The sequence below is a fragment of the Castor canadensis genome, chromosome 6 (assembly GCF_047511655.1).
Source record: "Castor canadensis chromosome 6, mCasCan1.hap1v2, whole genome shotgun sequence".
Taxonomy (NCBI): Eukaryota; Metazoa; Chordata; class Mammalia; order Rodentia; family Castoridae; genus Castor; species Castor canadensis.
The window spans coordinates 117,100,887-117,116,630 of NC_133391.1; the positions used below are offsets into that span (position 1 = coordinate 117,100,887).

Sequence of the window (15,744 nt, forward strand, 5' to 3'; positions counted from 1 at the left end):
TTCCATTACTTGAAGTCTTCGATGAATTATTCTTAATGTTTTGGCAGAACTGGTTAGTGGAAGATTGATGTGTTATTTCTTGCCATTGACCTGAGATTATAAATTAGCAATAACAGATCTACCAATTCAAAAGCAAGCTAGATAGTTATATGATGTAGAAAATAATTGAAGACATCTTACAATGTTTTATATGAAAGGGACTAGAGTTTTTATATTGTATGCTTGGGGTTTAGAAAAATGTATCATAGGTATTGGATTTAAAATTAAGTAGTGATAATATGGGGGGAGGTGAGGGAAGGAAAAAGAAGGGAGGAAGATGGAGAAAAAGGCAATGAAGTATGTGGGGTGAAGGTAAATGAAATAGTAATGTGAGAATATAGTTTTAATTATGCCAGAGAAATATGCTATTGTCAGGAATTGCAAAAGGATAGAACAATTAAGAACTAAAAATAAACAGCTGCGTGCTAGTTGCTCATTCCTACAGTCTTAGCTGTTTAGGAGGCTGGATCAGAGGGATCATTGTTCGAGGCCAGCCTGGACAAGTAGTTTGTGAGAGCCCATCTCCAAAATAACCAGAGCAAAATGAACTGGAGGAGTAACTCAAGCGGTAGAGTGCCTGCTTTGTGAGCACAAAGCCTTAAGTTCAAATCCCATCCTACCAAAAAATTTTTCAAAAAATAAAAAATAAGATAACAAAAGGAAATGGAATAAACTATCAATAGAAAAATTTATAAAGGAGAAATAGAATAAAAGTTAGTATTTCTTTCTTGTCAAGGAAGAATGTGTATACCATCTTGGCTCTGTCAGTGCAGCAGGTATTCTCCTCCAGTCTTTGGCCCTCAGTGTTCAGTCTGTGATTCTTTTGCTGTGGTACTTACATGTCCTTTTGGGCCCAGGATTACGCAGGATTCCCCCTGGGTTCAGTGGTCAGTCAAGGCTCTGGAGCAAGGGAGTGGCTGGAGTGAGACAGGGAGTCCTGTAGAGTAGCAACAATTGTCTGGGGGGTAGAGCAGCTCTGTCCCACTTTGTGGGTTCTGGTAGGAGTGGGCAGTTCCAGGCCTGTGCAGTATCAGCTCGAGGTAGTAGTAGCAGGACCTTTGTCATAGCACTCTTTCAAGTGTACCTACTCTTACAGCCAAAGCCTTGCCCTGCACAGATCTAGTGGCTGTTCCTGTTTGTCTCTAGAGAACCTGTCCTTTTTCCACCAAGTCCTCCAGTTTGATGTTTGGTAGATGGTTTGCACTTGTCATGTGTATGTACACTGGACTGGGTGGTGGGTTTAGGGATGTAGCCAATGTTCCTGCATCCTTTGTCCTGGGCAGGGAACCTAGCACTGGGTGTCTTCTGCCCACCTGGAGCAAGGCTTGGTGGCCACCAATCAGCCTGTCTTACAGAGAGACTCACAAGTAGCTTTATATACCTGGGTTTTCCAGTTTAGCATGTTATTTGGAAATAATAAGGATAATTCCTCCTTCCAACTCCCACACCATCTCCAAGGAGATGCCTCTGATTGTTTTCCCTTATCTAATTGCATTGGCTGATGCATGCATAATGTTATGTAGTGGTGGAATCTTTATTTTTCTTGAGTTTAATGGAAAAGCCTTTAGTATTTCCCCATAAAGCTAAAAAAAAAAAACTATTAAACATTCTTGAAAGGAGTGAAGTGAGTAGCAGGCTGGTGTGTGTGTGTTCATATTTTTATATGTGAGATATAATCTACATACCAGAAAATTCACTCATTGCAACTCTACAGTATAATGCACTCAGTGCCTCAGTTGGGAGGCGGAAATCAGGAGGAGCACGGTTTGAGGCCAGCCTTGACAAATATTCGTGAGACCCTATCTAAAAAAAAAACCCAACACAAAAAAGGACTGGTGGAGCGGCTCAAGTGGTAGAGCACTTGCCTAGCAAGCATGAGGCCCTGAGTTCAAACCCCAGTTCTGTCCTGGGGAAAAAAAACAAAAGAAGCATCCATGAGCTCCTGCTTCGTTGCCTGCTTTTAATACAGATGAATAATGTTTGAAAGGTTTCTTTTTGATGTACATGGCTAAATTAGCAGGCTCATTGTGTGTCTTGGCATAGTGAAATAGAAGTCTTACTATGTTGGGTGCCAGTGGCTCACACCTGTAATTGTAGGTACTTGGGAGGCTGATATTGGGAGGATTGCAGTTTGATGCTAGCCCAGGCATATAGCTCAAGAGACTCCATCTCAGTCAATAGCTGGTCACAGTGGCATCGTCCCAGCTATGTGGGAGGCTAAGGTTGGGAGGATCTCAGCCTAGGCAGAAGGCAAGATCCTATCTCAAAAACAACCAGAGAGAAAAGGACTTGGGATGTGGCTCAAGTGGTACAGTGCCTGCCTAGCAAGTGTGAAGCACTTGAAACCCCAGTGACCACAGACGTGTGTGTGTGTGTGTGTGTGTATGTATGTATATATAGCAGAATTTTTTGTCTAAGAGAAGACAGCATTTCATATTCTGAAGTGTATTGTTCCATGTTGTTTGTTAAAGAGGATGGCATTCCCTGTGGATTTGCTGGATAACTGCAGTCACGAGGAACTGGAAAATTCTGCTGAGGATTACATGTCGGATTTAAGGTGTGGGGACCCTGAAAATCCAGAATGTTTTTCTCTCCTCAATATTAAGGTAAGGCATTCTGCGGTGATTTTTTTTAATCATCTCTTCAGTCCAGTTTTTACATGTAATCAATATCATTTAAAAATATCATCTTAGTATTAAATTTTGAGAATCTTATATCAGAAATCTGTCCAGTAAATGTATTAATATTGGTTGACTAATAGAGCATCATAATCAGTTTTTTAAAAGAAAAAATTGACAGGTTATTTCTTAATGTTTCATATTTTTGCCTTTGAAATTATATGTAAGAATTTAAGCAGTTATACTAAAACTAGTTACCATATTGGAACTAACTCAATTAAATTTACTTTAGGTTTGTAATTTGTGAGTTGAAAAGTTTCTTTTTAGTTAAAAAAGAATGAGGACACTTACAATTTTGTGTCAAGGATCTTTTCTTCCTTTTTTGAAAGTATTAAGCTGGGATATATTGTGATAGAAAGACCCTGAAACTTGGAATCATTTTGATTCTGCTATGACTGAAGTGGGCAAATTCATTAGCATTTCTAGGCCTTAAATTTTTTATTCTAAATGAAGAATTAGTACTGGATTCATGAAAGCAGAAAAATGTTAAAGTATTGCATGTATCTTGCTGGAAACAAATTTATCTAACTAGAAAATGAAATATGTCTCCCTCATGTAGTCTAAATAAAGGTAATAAACTGTAGTTGATTTTCTGTGACTTCTTGGGGCCTAACCTAACCTAGTTTTTATTTTTGAGTTGTGGTATTTCTAAGGCCTGGTAATAGTCACTGAAGTAAGTTCTCATTTTTCCTCCTAAGATAATAAAATTCTCCCAAAAGGAAAGTTGCTTTACTCCTTTTTGTTGTTGTTGTTGTTTTCCTCTTCTTGAGAGACCAGGAATATGTTTTCATTTGAAATGAAGTTATATAATTAAAATAAATGTAAGAAAAGTTTAGTATTTTGGTAAACACTTTAGTGTTTTTGTCTTATATTTTGTAGTAGCCACTTTACTTATGTTGAACTAATTGTCATTTCAGATTCCTATTAGCCTGTCAAATGTAGGCTTTGTACCTCTTTATGGTGGAGATCAGACCCAGAAAATTCTTGCTCTTTTTGCTCCTGAGGATTCACTTACAGGTCTGTTTCACTTCATTTTTGTTAATTGAGGATTTTTTCTCGAGTCTGTTAGGAATTAAGAAGGTGGCTACATGAGGAAATTTGTTTTTTTAAAAACGTGTTTCAAATTTTAATTGTAGAAAAATATAACTCTCATTTTCTTTTAATTAAATGTTCAGTGGATGAAATAAAATAAGTGGTATAAATGGGGTCATGTTGTATTATAAAGTACATAGTATAAGTATAGAGAATGGGACACCAAATGGTAATAGTGTCTACTTTAACACTCATTTATTTTATTTTAGCTGTGGCACTTTACCTTGCTGATCAGTGGTGGGCCATTGATGATATTGTGAAAACATCTGTCCCTTCTAGAGAGGGGCTTAAGCAGGTAACAAGACCCTGTAATACTAATAAATAGTGATAGTTTCTTCCCTATTTTAATGTAATCATGTTACTTGAAACTCCTGGAGTTTTATTCATATGATGAAACCAGCACTTGGGCTTCATCTGTTTTGTGTGATTCTGAATGTTTCTGAGATTTGGTGAGGAAGAATGAGTTCCTGTGGGCTGATTGAGCTGGGACTACCTTTCTGTACTTGAGCTTCTGACTTTCTTCTTTGGTGAAGGAAAGGCTCATTCCCTCAATGTGGATGCTGAACTTCTCTGTCTCTGGGGAGGCTGAGCAGGAGATTTGTTTAGTGGTCAGGCCTCCTCTGGTGGCCTAAGTGTTTTAAATGGGGAGGTTGGGGTGAGCAGGCCTCCAGCCTCTGCGGTGAGTAGAATAGAAGCCAGCCAGTTGCCTCTTTCTCTGTGTGTGTATAAGGCAGGTGCGGCTGGTGTTGATTTGCACCCTAGAGCGATCAGGGCTTATGAGACATCTCAGTGTTATGGTTATTAGGGGAAGAATTCATAGAAACCAAGTTATAAAGTATTGAGTCAGGTTAAGTAAAAAAGTGCTGACACCTTTGGTGGTTGGAAGAGTATGATTTACAATAAAAGTAGAGGGATAGGACACTTAACAAGGTCCTTTTGAGTTTGGACCTTCTTTCTTAATGGATGACTGACCTTTTACAGAAGCAGTACTATTTGTTAAAGGATGCAGAGGTCCTTGTTAATTAATCCTAAGAGGAAGAGACCCTTGCTGAGGGAAATGGAGTCAACAGTTACAAATATGTACTCTGATATTCTTCCTTTAGAGGGTTTGTAGGATAGTGATGATATCAAATCTACCTAGATTTGTTAAAATCTTGTCAAATCTATAAAGTATCAGCTACGTCTTTTCACTTTTGTGGGGCAGTTGAACCAATCAGAAGGAACAAGGAAATCATGTCAAGAAACTTTGAAATTCAGGATAGGAAAGTGAGAATGTTGCAGGTTATTGGAGTGTTGTCATTTCTCCCTTTTGAGTTTCGAACTTTGAAAAATGTTAAATTCAAAGGGAAGAATTGAAAAGAGAGCATAATACCCTTCTGGATATTGTGTTGATTCTTGAATGTGCATTGAGTTTCCATAGTAATGGGCCCTCCTCACAGAGGCAGGAGAATGTGTATACCTTATGTCCTACCAGTGTGATAAAGAACTGTGAGCCAAAAATGAAGGGGAGAAGAAAATGAAAAGCCTGCATAAAGTGGTAAAATGGGAGAATTAGGTAGCAGTAGAAGAATATAATTTGTTTTTAGGCACAGCTGTGACAGACAAAGTGTATACATCACAAAAATAAACATGACTAAGGTTTTATTTTGTCACCTTATAGAGGACAGTTGGGTGGAAGACTAAAGGATGGTGAAGGGGAAATTGTATAGGCTCTCCCACTCAAGTAAAGAAACTATGAAATCTCCAGATATGGATTGGGAAGGGAGGAGAAGTCAAGACCCAAAATAAGACTGTTTGGAAACTCCTACAGTAGTCTCCTTCATCCTTATTTCTTTATGACAGCATCTCTGCTTGAGAAGAGGGAAACCAGTGAAGGGCGTTCTGTCACTGTCCTGGCCAATAAGGAAATATTGGTTGATAAAGTTACAGGAGCAAATAGCTATTCTTTTGCTATTTAAAACCCATTATCTTGAACAAGTGACTTTATTGTTAGAAACCTTATTTACCTCTGTCTCATATGCTGTAAAATTGAATGAGATAATAAAGATCCTGACCCTGTGAATGAAACCTAGAGGCAACGATGATGGAAAGATGCTCTCAATCACATTCTGCACAGCTTTGTCTCTCTGTCTCTCTCTGTCCTGCTCACCATTTTGTCCATTACCTAAAGGAAGACATAGATACCATACTTACCAATTCCATGTATCCCATTGCTACATTGGGGAACTAATCTGTGAAAGGCAGGATTAAGAAACAGAAGGATCTAACATGATGACATTAAATAGAGATAAATGTAAAGTGATACCATGATGAAAAAGACTTGGACTTCAGTTATTTAGAAGTAAAATGAAGCTAATAAAACCCTTAATTTTGCATGGAAAAGCCCCATCATCTCAGCAGTACCTTCAGTGTTTGTATCTGAAATACCTGCTACACATGAAGAGAGATGTTAGGGATCTGGTGCAATTCCAAGGGAGAGGACTGGAATTGCAAGAGCACCCCAAATTGTGTTAGATTAGTCTTATCCTTCAGCCGTTCCAGAGTTCAGGTATTCATACACCGTGTGGCTGCAGAATGTTAAAGTATGATGCTCAGGATGAGGAAGAATTTTATGTTGGTCAGAGCTGTAGAAGGAAGGAATGGCCTTGTCGTCAGTGTTAGTCAGCTCTGTCATTTCTTGTGTTGTTTTGTATGGGAGATCCCCTGCTAGGGATATTTTCGACAGTAATATATGAATATAGTTAATCCTTTCTTTCTCCACTCAACTAATCAGAGTATGAAATTATTTTCCTTCTAAAAGACTTGGGGGGAAAACAGATTTTGTGAACAGAAGAACTATTGTTTTTAGTATTAACGATCTGTGGGGGAAACTTTGGTTTCAGAAGGCTGTGTAGGTGGGGCCTTGTGACCACGTGGCTCTGTGTAGAATGTGAGGTTGTGTTTTCATTTTTTGATTATCTCAAGTATGTTTCAGTAGCCTTTCTTAGTGTCACTGTCTTTGCTCATCTGGTTTAGCAGAGGGGTGTGTGTGGGGGGTGGAGTAGGTTTGGATATTCGTAAAGTTGTAGCAAAGAAAGGGCTGTTAAAGGAACATTTCACTTGAGAAAGCAGAGCGAGAGGCCTTTCTCCACGGCATGATTATGGCTTCCTTTATTAAATGAGATAATTGTTTTTAAAGTCTTTAGCTTTAAACACTGAGCTTTTTTTCTTTCTTTCTTTCTTTTTGTTTATTTAAATGTGGATGTGGAATGGGATCAAAAAGGGTTGAAGCAGGACTTGTATGTGGGGCAGCAGTTAGGGCAGCTGGGGCTGTGGGGAGACCCAGGGTCTGGGCAGCTGAAAGCATGAAGAAGACATTGAGCATTGAGTACTAAAAGAAATACTGAGCATTTGTGCATTGGGACCCTGTTTTGCCTGTTCTAGAATTTGCTGAGAGGTAGTAAAATGTGCTTTTGGAAATGGGTTATTACTGTTATGAATGGTTAGCCTCAACTCTGTGAAAATAAAATGTTCTACAAATTGTGCTTATTGTATTCAAAGTACTCCCAATCCCAGTAGGAGGTGTGGGTGCAGGGAGCAAGGTGACCGGCATTTCCTTCTGGCTGCATATTGTAACTGCTGTGCCTGCTGTTTAACTCTCTTTGTAGGTGAGCACTCTTGGGGAGAGAGTGGTTCTGTATGTTCTCAATCGAATTATTTATAGAAAACAGGAAATGGAGAGAAATGAGATCCCATTCCTGTGTCATAGCAGTACTGATTATGCTAAGATTCTGTGGAAGAAAGGAGAGGCCGTTGGGTTTTATTCAGTTAAGCCTACAGGTGAGTGTTTAAAAGTTTATTTAAAGTATGTTATAGAAACCTCCATTTTGAACCCCCCAACTATATCTGTTAAATTAATCTGTAGAGTGCAAAGTGGAGCAATTCTACTTAGTTTTTCTTGAGAGTACTGTGATAATACTATTCTATGAAAGTGAGGATTGCTAAGAAAGTCTTTTGAAAAAAAATAAGCATTTGATACATTGGATGATTTCTCCACATATTCGGAGAGAAGGTTGTCATTGAACCTCAGATGTTTACTTGGATTTCTGCTGCTGTTACTACTACCATTACTGGCTCCTTCAACCCATGTAGCCAAATGCATCGCCATTTCTGCTTAGAAAGGTTGATTCAGTCTGACACTTCAGTGAGCAACCTGACTAATCACCAGGAAAAAAAAAAGGTGCTGTAATACTTGTAGGAGATGCAAACAGCTTTGAATGATTAGTCTAAAGTATAGATTTCTAATCCTAAAATTCAACTTACCCTCCCTGTGAAAGACTACTGCAGCTTCAGAGTTGCTTTTTATTCAGCTCCATAGAGCTGCTGGAGCAGAATGGTCTTGCCTGCTTACTCTACATGTCCACATACCGACACCTAGTTTTCCCCAAACAACAAAGTCCGCCTCTGTACTTTGACCACAAAGACCTTTCTCCAAGAACACATACTAACCTCTTTGTTTTCTCCATTTGTGACTGATACCTTAATCCCATCAACCAGTACACATTTGAGATAGAGTTAGTGCATATAGTCAATGAAAGGAATGTCATTTTTCCTCAAGAATAATGAACTGTGATACATGATTTTGAGTGTCATTTGTTTTTACTTGAGGTGTTCTTTAATATGCGGTTTTGTTCTTGTGTACGTTTGAAATAGAACCAATGATTTATAGAAACTTAGAAAGATTGATTACACATGGTAAAAAATGCTTAATGTTAAGATTAGCGCTGTATGCATAAAAGGCATCATTTTGTTGTTTTTAAATGTCTTAATGGTTGGTGTCAAAGTGTGAACGTTTTTTGGTTTAGTCTTCATTTTACAAAAGGTAATTCCTGTGGGAGCTGGAGGCTTTTTTCTTTTATGGAACTGGGGTTTGAAATCAGGGCCTCATACTTGCTAGGCAGGCATTCTACCACTTAAGCCAGTCCATCAGCCCTTTTTCTGTGTTGGGTGTTTTCCAGATAGGTTTTCCTGGAAACTGTTTCCCTGGACTGGCTTTGAACCATGATCCTCCTGATCTCTGCCTCCCGGGTATCTAGGAGTACAAGTGTGAGCAACCAGCAACCGGCAAGGCTTTTTGTTTTTTCACACTGGCTCTTGCGGAGTATCCTACTTGAAACAAGCTCATAGACATTTGGAACACATTAGCTTAACACCCTTTCATTGAGGGCTTTCTTTCCATGTCGTAGCCACAATTAAAAGACATAGCATTCCTTTTTAGTATTGCTGATCAATATTTGATTCCAGGAATATGCTCCTTTTTGTTTGGTATGCATCTTCAGCTTCTTTTTGCTAATTTGGGAGTTAACTCCATTTTATATCCTGGACCTGGCAAGTACTGCTGCATCTCCTACTTTTCACATCTTCTTTACTTTCTACTAATTGCCTTATATCCTTGCTGTTTACTTTAGTGTTTTTCCCTGTTAAATTCTGTCTCCCTCTACCAGGCATAGAATTAGGTGTGCTTATACTGGCTTTTGAATGAGCAACCATTTAGTTCAGGGAAGTGCTGTAAAAGAGGAAATCTTCATTAAGTAGATTTGTGGTTAAATGAAAGTCTTGTGAAGATTTATTTATTTTTGTTAAATAGTAAGTCAGTTGTTGGGGATATTAGGGCATAAATAGCTTTAATAATACAAAGGAGGGGGTGGGGGGTATGGGGGGAGAAATGACCAAAACATTGTATGCACATATGAATAAATGAAAAAAAAAATACAAAGGAGACTTTGTTTGTGAGGTCAAATTCAATTATAGTACAATGAAATTCAAGAAATACACACACACACACATACACACATACACACATTCTTTTTTGTCTTGAGATAAAGGGATCACTTTGAGGGATTTATAGGTAGGTTTTTTTTGGTGGGACTGGGATTTGAACTCAGGGCTTCAGTGTTTGCAAAGCAGGCACTCTTCCATTTGAGCCTCCCCTCAGTCCATTTTACTCTAGTTATTTGGAGATAGGGTCTAATGAACTGTTTGCTCGGGCTGGCTTCACACTGCGACCCTCCTTAGCCTCCCAAGTAGCTAGGGTTATGGGTGTGAGCCACCAGGGCATGGCTTATAGTTTGTTTTTTTGGTTAGGTAGTTTTGTTTTAAAGATATTAGAGTTTTTTTCTGTTACTTTTTTTTACTTTAATGTAATGATTGCATTAATTTGTTCCTTTAAGGTATATTTCATTTTTTCTTGTTACTTAACTTTTTTTTGTGTGTGTGGTATTGTGGGTCTATCCCAAGGCTTAGTACATTCTACCTCTGATCTATACTCAGTGATCTTTTATACTTTTAAACTCTCCAGAAACACCAAATGTTTCAAACTAGTCTTTACAATGAAGTAAGCCTACTTTCTTTTACTAATGTTTGTTTTACTAATAATGTTTAATGTTTATTTTGCAGTTGAAGGAGAACTTCACCTCAGTTTATCTTAATTCAGTAGTAAAATAAGTGCTCACTTCTTGGATCAGTTGTTTACTTAATGTAACTGGTTCTCTTATCAAATGTTTCTGAGAAAGAATGTAACAGTGAGATTGAAAGTATTGTCATTGTTTTCAAGTCACAGATAAACCTGAGATGGACTGTTCTCATCTTGGAGTGTCTTCAGGTCTAAGGATTAGTTCAGATCTGTGCTTAAATTCTAGAGAAGATGGGAGTAAAGAGAACCAAGTGGTTCATAATCAAAATAAGTGCCCTACTTCCACTCGTCAAGGAAAGTAAAAGAGCCCCTAAGAAATTTGAAAGTATACCTGATTATTTCTCACTTATATACCACTGCCAGTGAGTCTGAAGCTGGAAGAAGTTATGAATAAGTAGAAGTTGTTACTAAAGCAATTCAGCTTATTGTTTGAGAGCTCTACTATACTTCAGTCTACTCTACAACTCAGAAGTTACCTTTAAAAAAATATCAAAACGTAATATGTAGAAGACTTGATTAGTATCCAAGAGATTTGGATTTCATTGTAGTATTGCCATTAATTTTTAAACTGTGTAACATTCTTTGTAGTTTTCACTTATCTCCTCTAAAATGAGGGAGTTAAGCTTGCTCAGATGATCATTGAGACTTATTCCTGCTCTGAAGTCTTCTGAATCTACAGTTAGAAGTTGGAGTATCCATGTGCAGAAATTGGCAGTCTCAGGATTGGCTTCAAATGAGAAAGTTGAGTTTTAAGACAAACATAGATCAGACCTTGAAGTTGGAAGATAAAGTAAATGAAGAGTTATTTCCTGCAGTTTTGTGAAGAGAAGGCTCAATAAAGAATAAATGCACATGCATAGAGCATTTTATTTTTAAAACCCCAGTGCTTTATCAGACATTGTTCTGTGTAATGTAGTGAAAATTATTTCTTGTTAGGGAAGTGTTCTACCACTTGAGCCATATCCAGTCCTTTTGCTTTCAGCTTATTTTTTAGATAGGGTCCTGCTTAATTTTGCCTGGGAAGCCCTTAAATTACAATTCTCCCTCTGCCTCCTGAGTAACTGGGATTACAGGCTTGCACCACCATGCTAAGGAGCGACCAGGGATTTAATTTAGAATTAATTAGAAACAATAAAAATTTTAAAAGAATTGTTTAAAAAGTAATAAGAAAAATTAAATTATTTTCTGAGAATAGAGGCCATTTTCTAAGTTAGAAAAACCTAACCTTATGAACTCCAGTTTTCTTCTTCTTAAGATTCAGAAGGAGGAAAACAGTATCTTTCTCCTTTAAATGTTGGTAACATCATTTGAATGAAAATTTAGGAAAGTAAATGTGTAAAGATGGAAAATAGACTATGTGAAAGATAATTGCTTATAGCACTTCTTTGAATTATTTGACTTTGTTTTCTCAAGTGTAGGTATCTCTGAAAACTTTTATCTAGCATGCAATTTGCTCCCTTAATTCCTTTATTAAAGAATTATTCTAAATTTTAAGAAAATTGGGGTTTGTTAGAACATCCTGATTTTTTTCTTTTATTATGTAATTGCTCAACCAGTTCTTTATCATTGAGAGCATTGTAATCTTTAATCTTTTTTAGACTGTCAGTATATCCAAGGGACATACTATGTTTGTTTTGTTTTCAATCAGTTGTGGGGATCACGAATAGATTAGAATTAAAATATTTCTTTTGTTTTTAGACAAAACAACCAACAGGTTGGTCTTGAGTAGCAATTTATCATGAAAAGATGTCTGCAAATACCTCTTTCATTTTTAGAGATAAGTATATTAGTTAACATTTTCTAAGTTTAACACTTTTTACCTGTTACAATATCCTGTTAAATAAGGGCAGACATCCCCTGAGCCTGAAGAAAAAAACACTTTTTGCACATGAAGAGCAACAAAACTTTATATTCTCTTCATTTCAAATCAAGTTCTTTGATTGCTGAAAAAACGCAGACTAACTAAAGTTCTTTTTCCCAGCTACATGTATATTTTTGGCGGCAGTAGGTTTTGAACTTAGGGCTTTACACTTGCTGGGTAAGTGCTCTTACCACTTGAGCCACTCCACCAGAATTGTGATCCTCCTGAGTAGCTAAGATTGCAGGTGTGAGCCACTGGCACCCTGTTGTCCTAGTTATTTTTAAGATGAAAAATTTTATGAGAACTCATGCATTGTTGGAAACATCCCACTGTAAAATATTAACAAAATTTACAGACAGGAAGCTATACCATACATTTACTCTGTGGCTTTATACAGATGCCTACAAGATTACACTTTAGTGGTTTTTTTTTTTTTTGTAGGGACGGGTACTAGGGTTTGAACTCAGGGCCTTGCAGGTACTGTACTACTTAAGCCACACACCCAACCTACACTTAGTTTTTTCTGCTTAGTTTTTTTTTTGGTTATCTTTTAGAGAATCACTTCAGTTTTCCATTTGAGGCAGGGAATGTCTCTATTACTTTCCTTTGCAACTATGGCATATAACTTAATTCATAGTAAAGTGTGGGCTTGGCAACTAGTAGAGAACAGAGCTGTGTCTTAGGAAAATTTAAATTTTTGTTTGTTTTAGATTTGCATATTGACTTGTATGGACTTTTTTTTATTGGGACTGGGGTTTGCACTCAGAGCTTTGCTCTTGCAAAGTAGGTGCTCTACCACTTGAGCCACACCTCCAGTCTTGCCTACTCATTTATGTTCACAAGAACAATAGGTGGTGAATTCATAGATGCCCTTGTGTTAAGGCTTAGCACTAAAGATTTAAAGAAGAGCACTTAATGTGAGATAATTGGAAATGTTCATGGTGGCAAATTCACCTATTTTGTATATAGTCTTTCCATTTGAGTGCTCTGTAACAACAAAAATTTATCTGCAAAAATAGTTTACAAAAGGGTAAAACTGCAGAGAAAGGCTATTTATGATGAAGAGAATATTAAAGAATTATTCTAGCGCGACAGTTTTATAACAATCTTTTACTGAGTATTATATTTTTAGCTCATGCATGATACCATTTAGAATTCATTCACCTCAGGCACATAACTTTTTATTCAACCACTCCATCCAGATTTGAATTATAACTGGGGATGGAGTCAGACATGTCTGTCTTAGTCCATTTTCTGTTGCTAATGACATAATACCACAGACAAGGTAGATAATGAAGAAATATTTACTTTGGCTCATGGTTCTGGTTGAAGGCTCAAGGGCTAAATCTGGTGGTGGCAGAGTCACAAATAATAGTGCAGGCATCATGTGGGGAGACACTGGGAACACACAGGAAACCTAGTAGCTAAATTGGCTTTTTTGGCAGACCCTGTTCTCAAGGTAACCCACCAATCTTTCACTCACGAGGGCAGAGTTCTGTAATATCTCATAGTGGTAATTAAATTACAATGTGTATTTTGGAGAGACAAACCATGCTCAAACCATAGGAACCTGCAACCTTTTCTTAGAGTTTTATAGTTGAATTTTGGATGATGGTTATTGAGCTTAAATTGGCATGGGATGGGATAGGTCAAGGTATGACTATAGTGATGATGCTTTGGTTAAAGATGGTGGGTTGAACACATTCAGCAACCTGAACGCCCACATGCAGCACCACCACAGTGACGGTAATGACTCTTAAAAACACAAACAAAAGCATTGTAAACTGTGTTCTCTTAGTGACTTGAACTAGTTACCAGACAACTCTGTGAAGCAGCGGTTTTTCATGGTTCCTTAAGCATTTTGTTAGCATTGCCTTTCAAGGCCTATTGTAAGCAGTTTACATATAGATATTTAGAAGACATGATTAAGAGAATGTTTCTGAAAAAAAAAAAAAACAGCAAAACAGTATATATCCAAAATGACAGTGTGAGTATGAGGAAAGGTATAATAGCCACCAAGTTTCATAATTTGGGAAAAGGGTATACATATGGTAACTGGGTCCTGAGAGCCAGTGTGGAAGGCACGAAGCAACCCAGTTTATATTATAGAACCTTCAAAAGGTTTCTGAAACAGAAAAGGACGTTAGTGGAAGAACAAATAGTATAATATCTATGTTAATTTTCTGGTTTTGATAATAATACTTTGGCTATGTAAGATTATAGGGGAAGCTTAGAAAAGGCATAAGGGAGCTCTTTGTAATCTAATTTTTATAAGTCTAAAATTTTCTTGGCAGTACTCAGGGCCTCATGCTTGCTAGGCAGGTGCTCTACTACTTGAGCCACACCATCAGCTCCTTTTTGTGTTGGGTATTTTTGAGATAGGGTCTCACGAATTACTTGCCAGGGTTGGCTTTGAACAGTGATCCTCTAGACTAATTACAAGTGTGAGCCACCAGTGCCCAGCAGCATAAAATTATTTTAAAAATAGTTCTTATAAAGTTAATATTGATATTATGCCAGCAGTGTCCTTTAAAATTATTGAGACTTAAGATGAATATTTTAGATACCACCAAAGATTGATGAATACATGGTATTTCAAAATTACTTTAGTGGTTATATAAGCAAAAAAGTTTCTTTTGAGGAATTTGACTAGGCCAAGAGGGGAAGAATATCTAAAAATGGTAATACTAATGCTTGTGTTAGAGAAGGTCCCAGCCAGATGAGCCTGCTTTGATACTCTGTCAGTAAGCCCTGCCATGCACACACACTTTTAAAAGCCTTATTCTTGACCATGAGTAGATACCCATAGTGAAGGAAATTCACTGATTTGAAAGGTGGAGAACAAAATAAAAAAGAATAAAAGCTGTATGGAAGTGATGGGTAATGCAAATAATTTTCCAAAAAACAGCCCTTAATATTTCTGGAAAGATAAGTGTAGTCATTGCATTCATTAAATGAGAATAAGATGTATTTGAAAGAATATTCATAGAGTTCTGGATATTAAAAAATTGAATGGAAGGAAGATAAATCTTAATAACTGACCAAACAGGAGAGCACAAACAACAGAAACCCCAAAATGATGGGGACAGTATGAAAGAAAAAGATAAAATTAGAGGATCAATCTTAAAAATAATAGATTTTTTTTTTTTTGGCGGTACTGGGGTTTGAACTCAGGACCTTCACCTTGAGCCACTCCACTAGCCCTAGTTTTGTGAAGGGTTTTTTGAGATAGGGTCTCACTTCAAACCACAATCCTCCTAATCTCTGCCTCCTGAGTAGCTAGGATTACAGGTATGAGCCACCGGCCCCTGCTAAATAATAGATGTATTGAAAGGAAAGAAAAGAGAAATTGTAGGGGAAGAAATTGTGGAGGAAATAACTCAAGAATATTTTTCAAAACTGTAGAACTTGCATTTCCAGATTGAACATGCAATGCTTACAATGTCTAAAACTAGACCAATGCCAAGATAGATTATTGTGAAATTTCAGAACATTTGGGAATAGAGAAAAGATTATTTAGTTTCCAAAGAGTGAAAGGCTTAAGCAAAAAATCTAGAATCAGTATGGTACTAGATTTCTCAGCACTTTTAAGACACTGAGGGAAAACCATTTCCAATGTAATT

At 37.2% G+C, this 15,744-nt stretch overlaps 1 protein-coding gene across 7 annotated transcripts in view; it reads left to right on the plus strand.

The window, feature by feature from the left end:
* Fam169a (family with sequence similarity 169 member A) overlaps nucleotides 1-15,744 on the plus strand; it is a 71,064-nt gene that overhangs the window by 22,860 nt on the left and 32,460 nt on the right. For all 7 annotated transcript variants that reach the window (XM_074077294.1, XM_074077293.1, XM_074077297.1 and 4 more), the window contains 4 exons: nucleotides 2,511-2,645; nucleotides 3,635-3,734; nucleotides 4,019-4,104; nucleotides 7,457-7,628. In XM_074077294.1, the coding sequence (XP_073933395.1) occupies nucleotides 2,514-2,645; nucleotides 3,635-3,734; nucleotides 4,019-4,104; nucleotides 7,457-7,628 (490 nt within the window). In that variant the 5' untranslated portion in view covers nucleotides 2,511-2,513. The remainder of the gene's footprint in view (nucleotides 1-2,510; nucleotides 2,646-3,634; nucleotides 3,735-4,018; nucleotides 4,105-7,456; nucleotides 7,629-15,744) is intronic.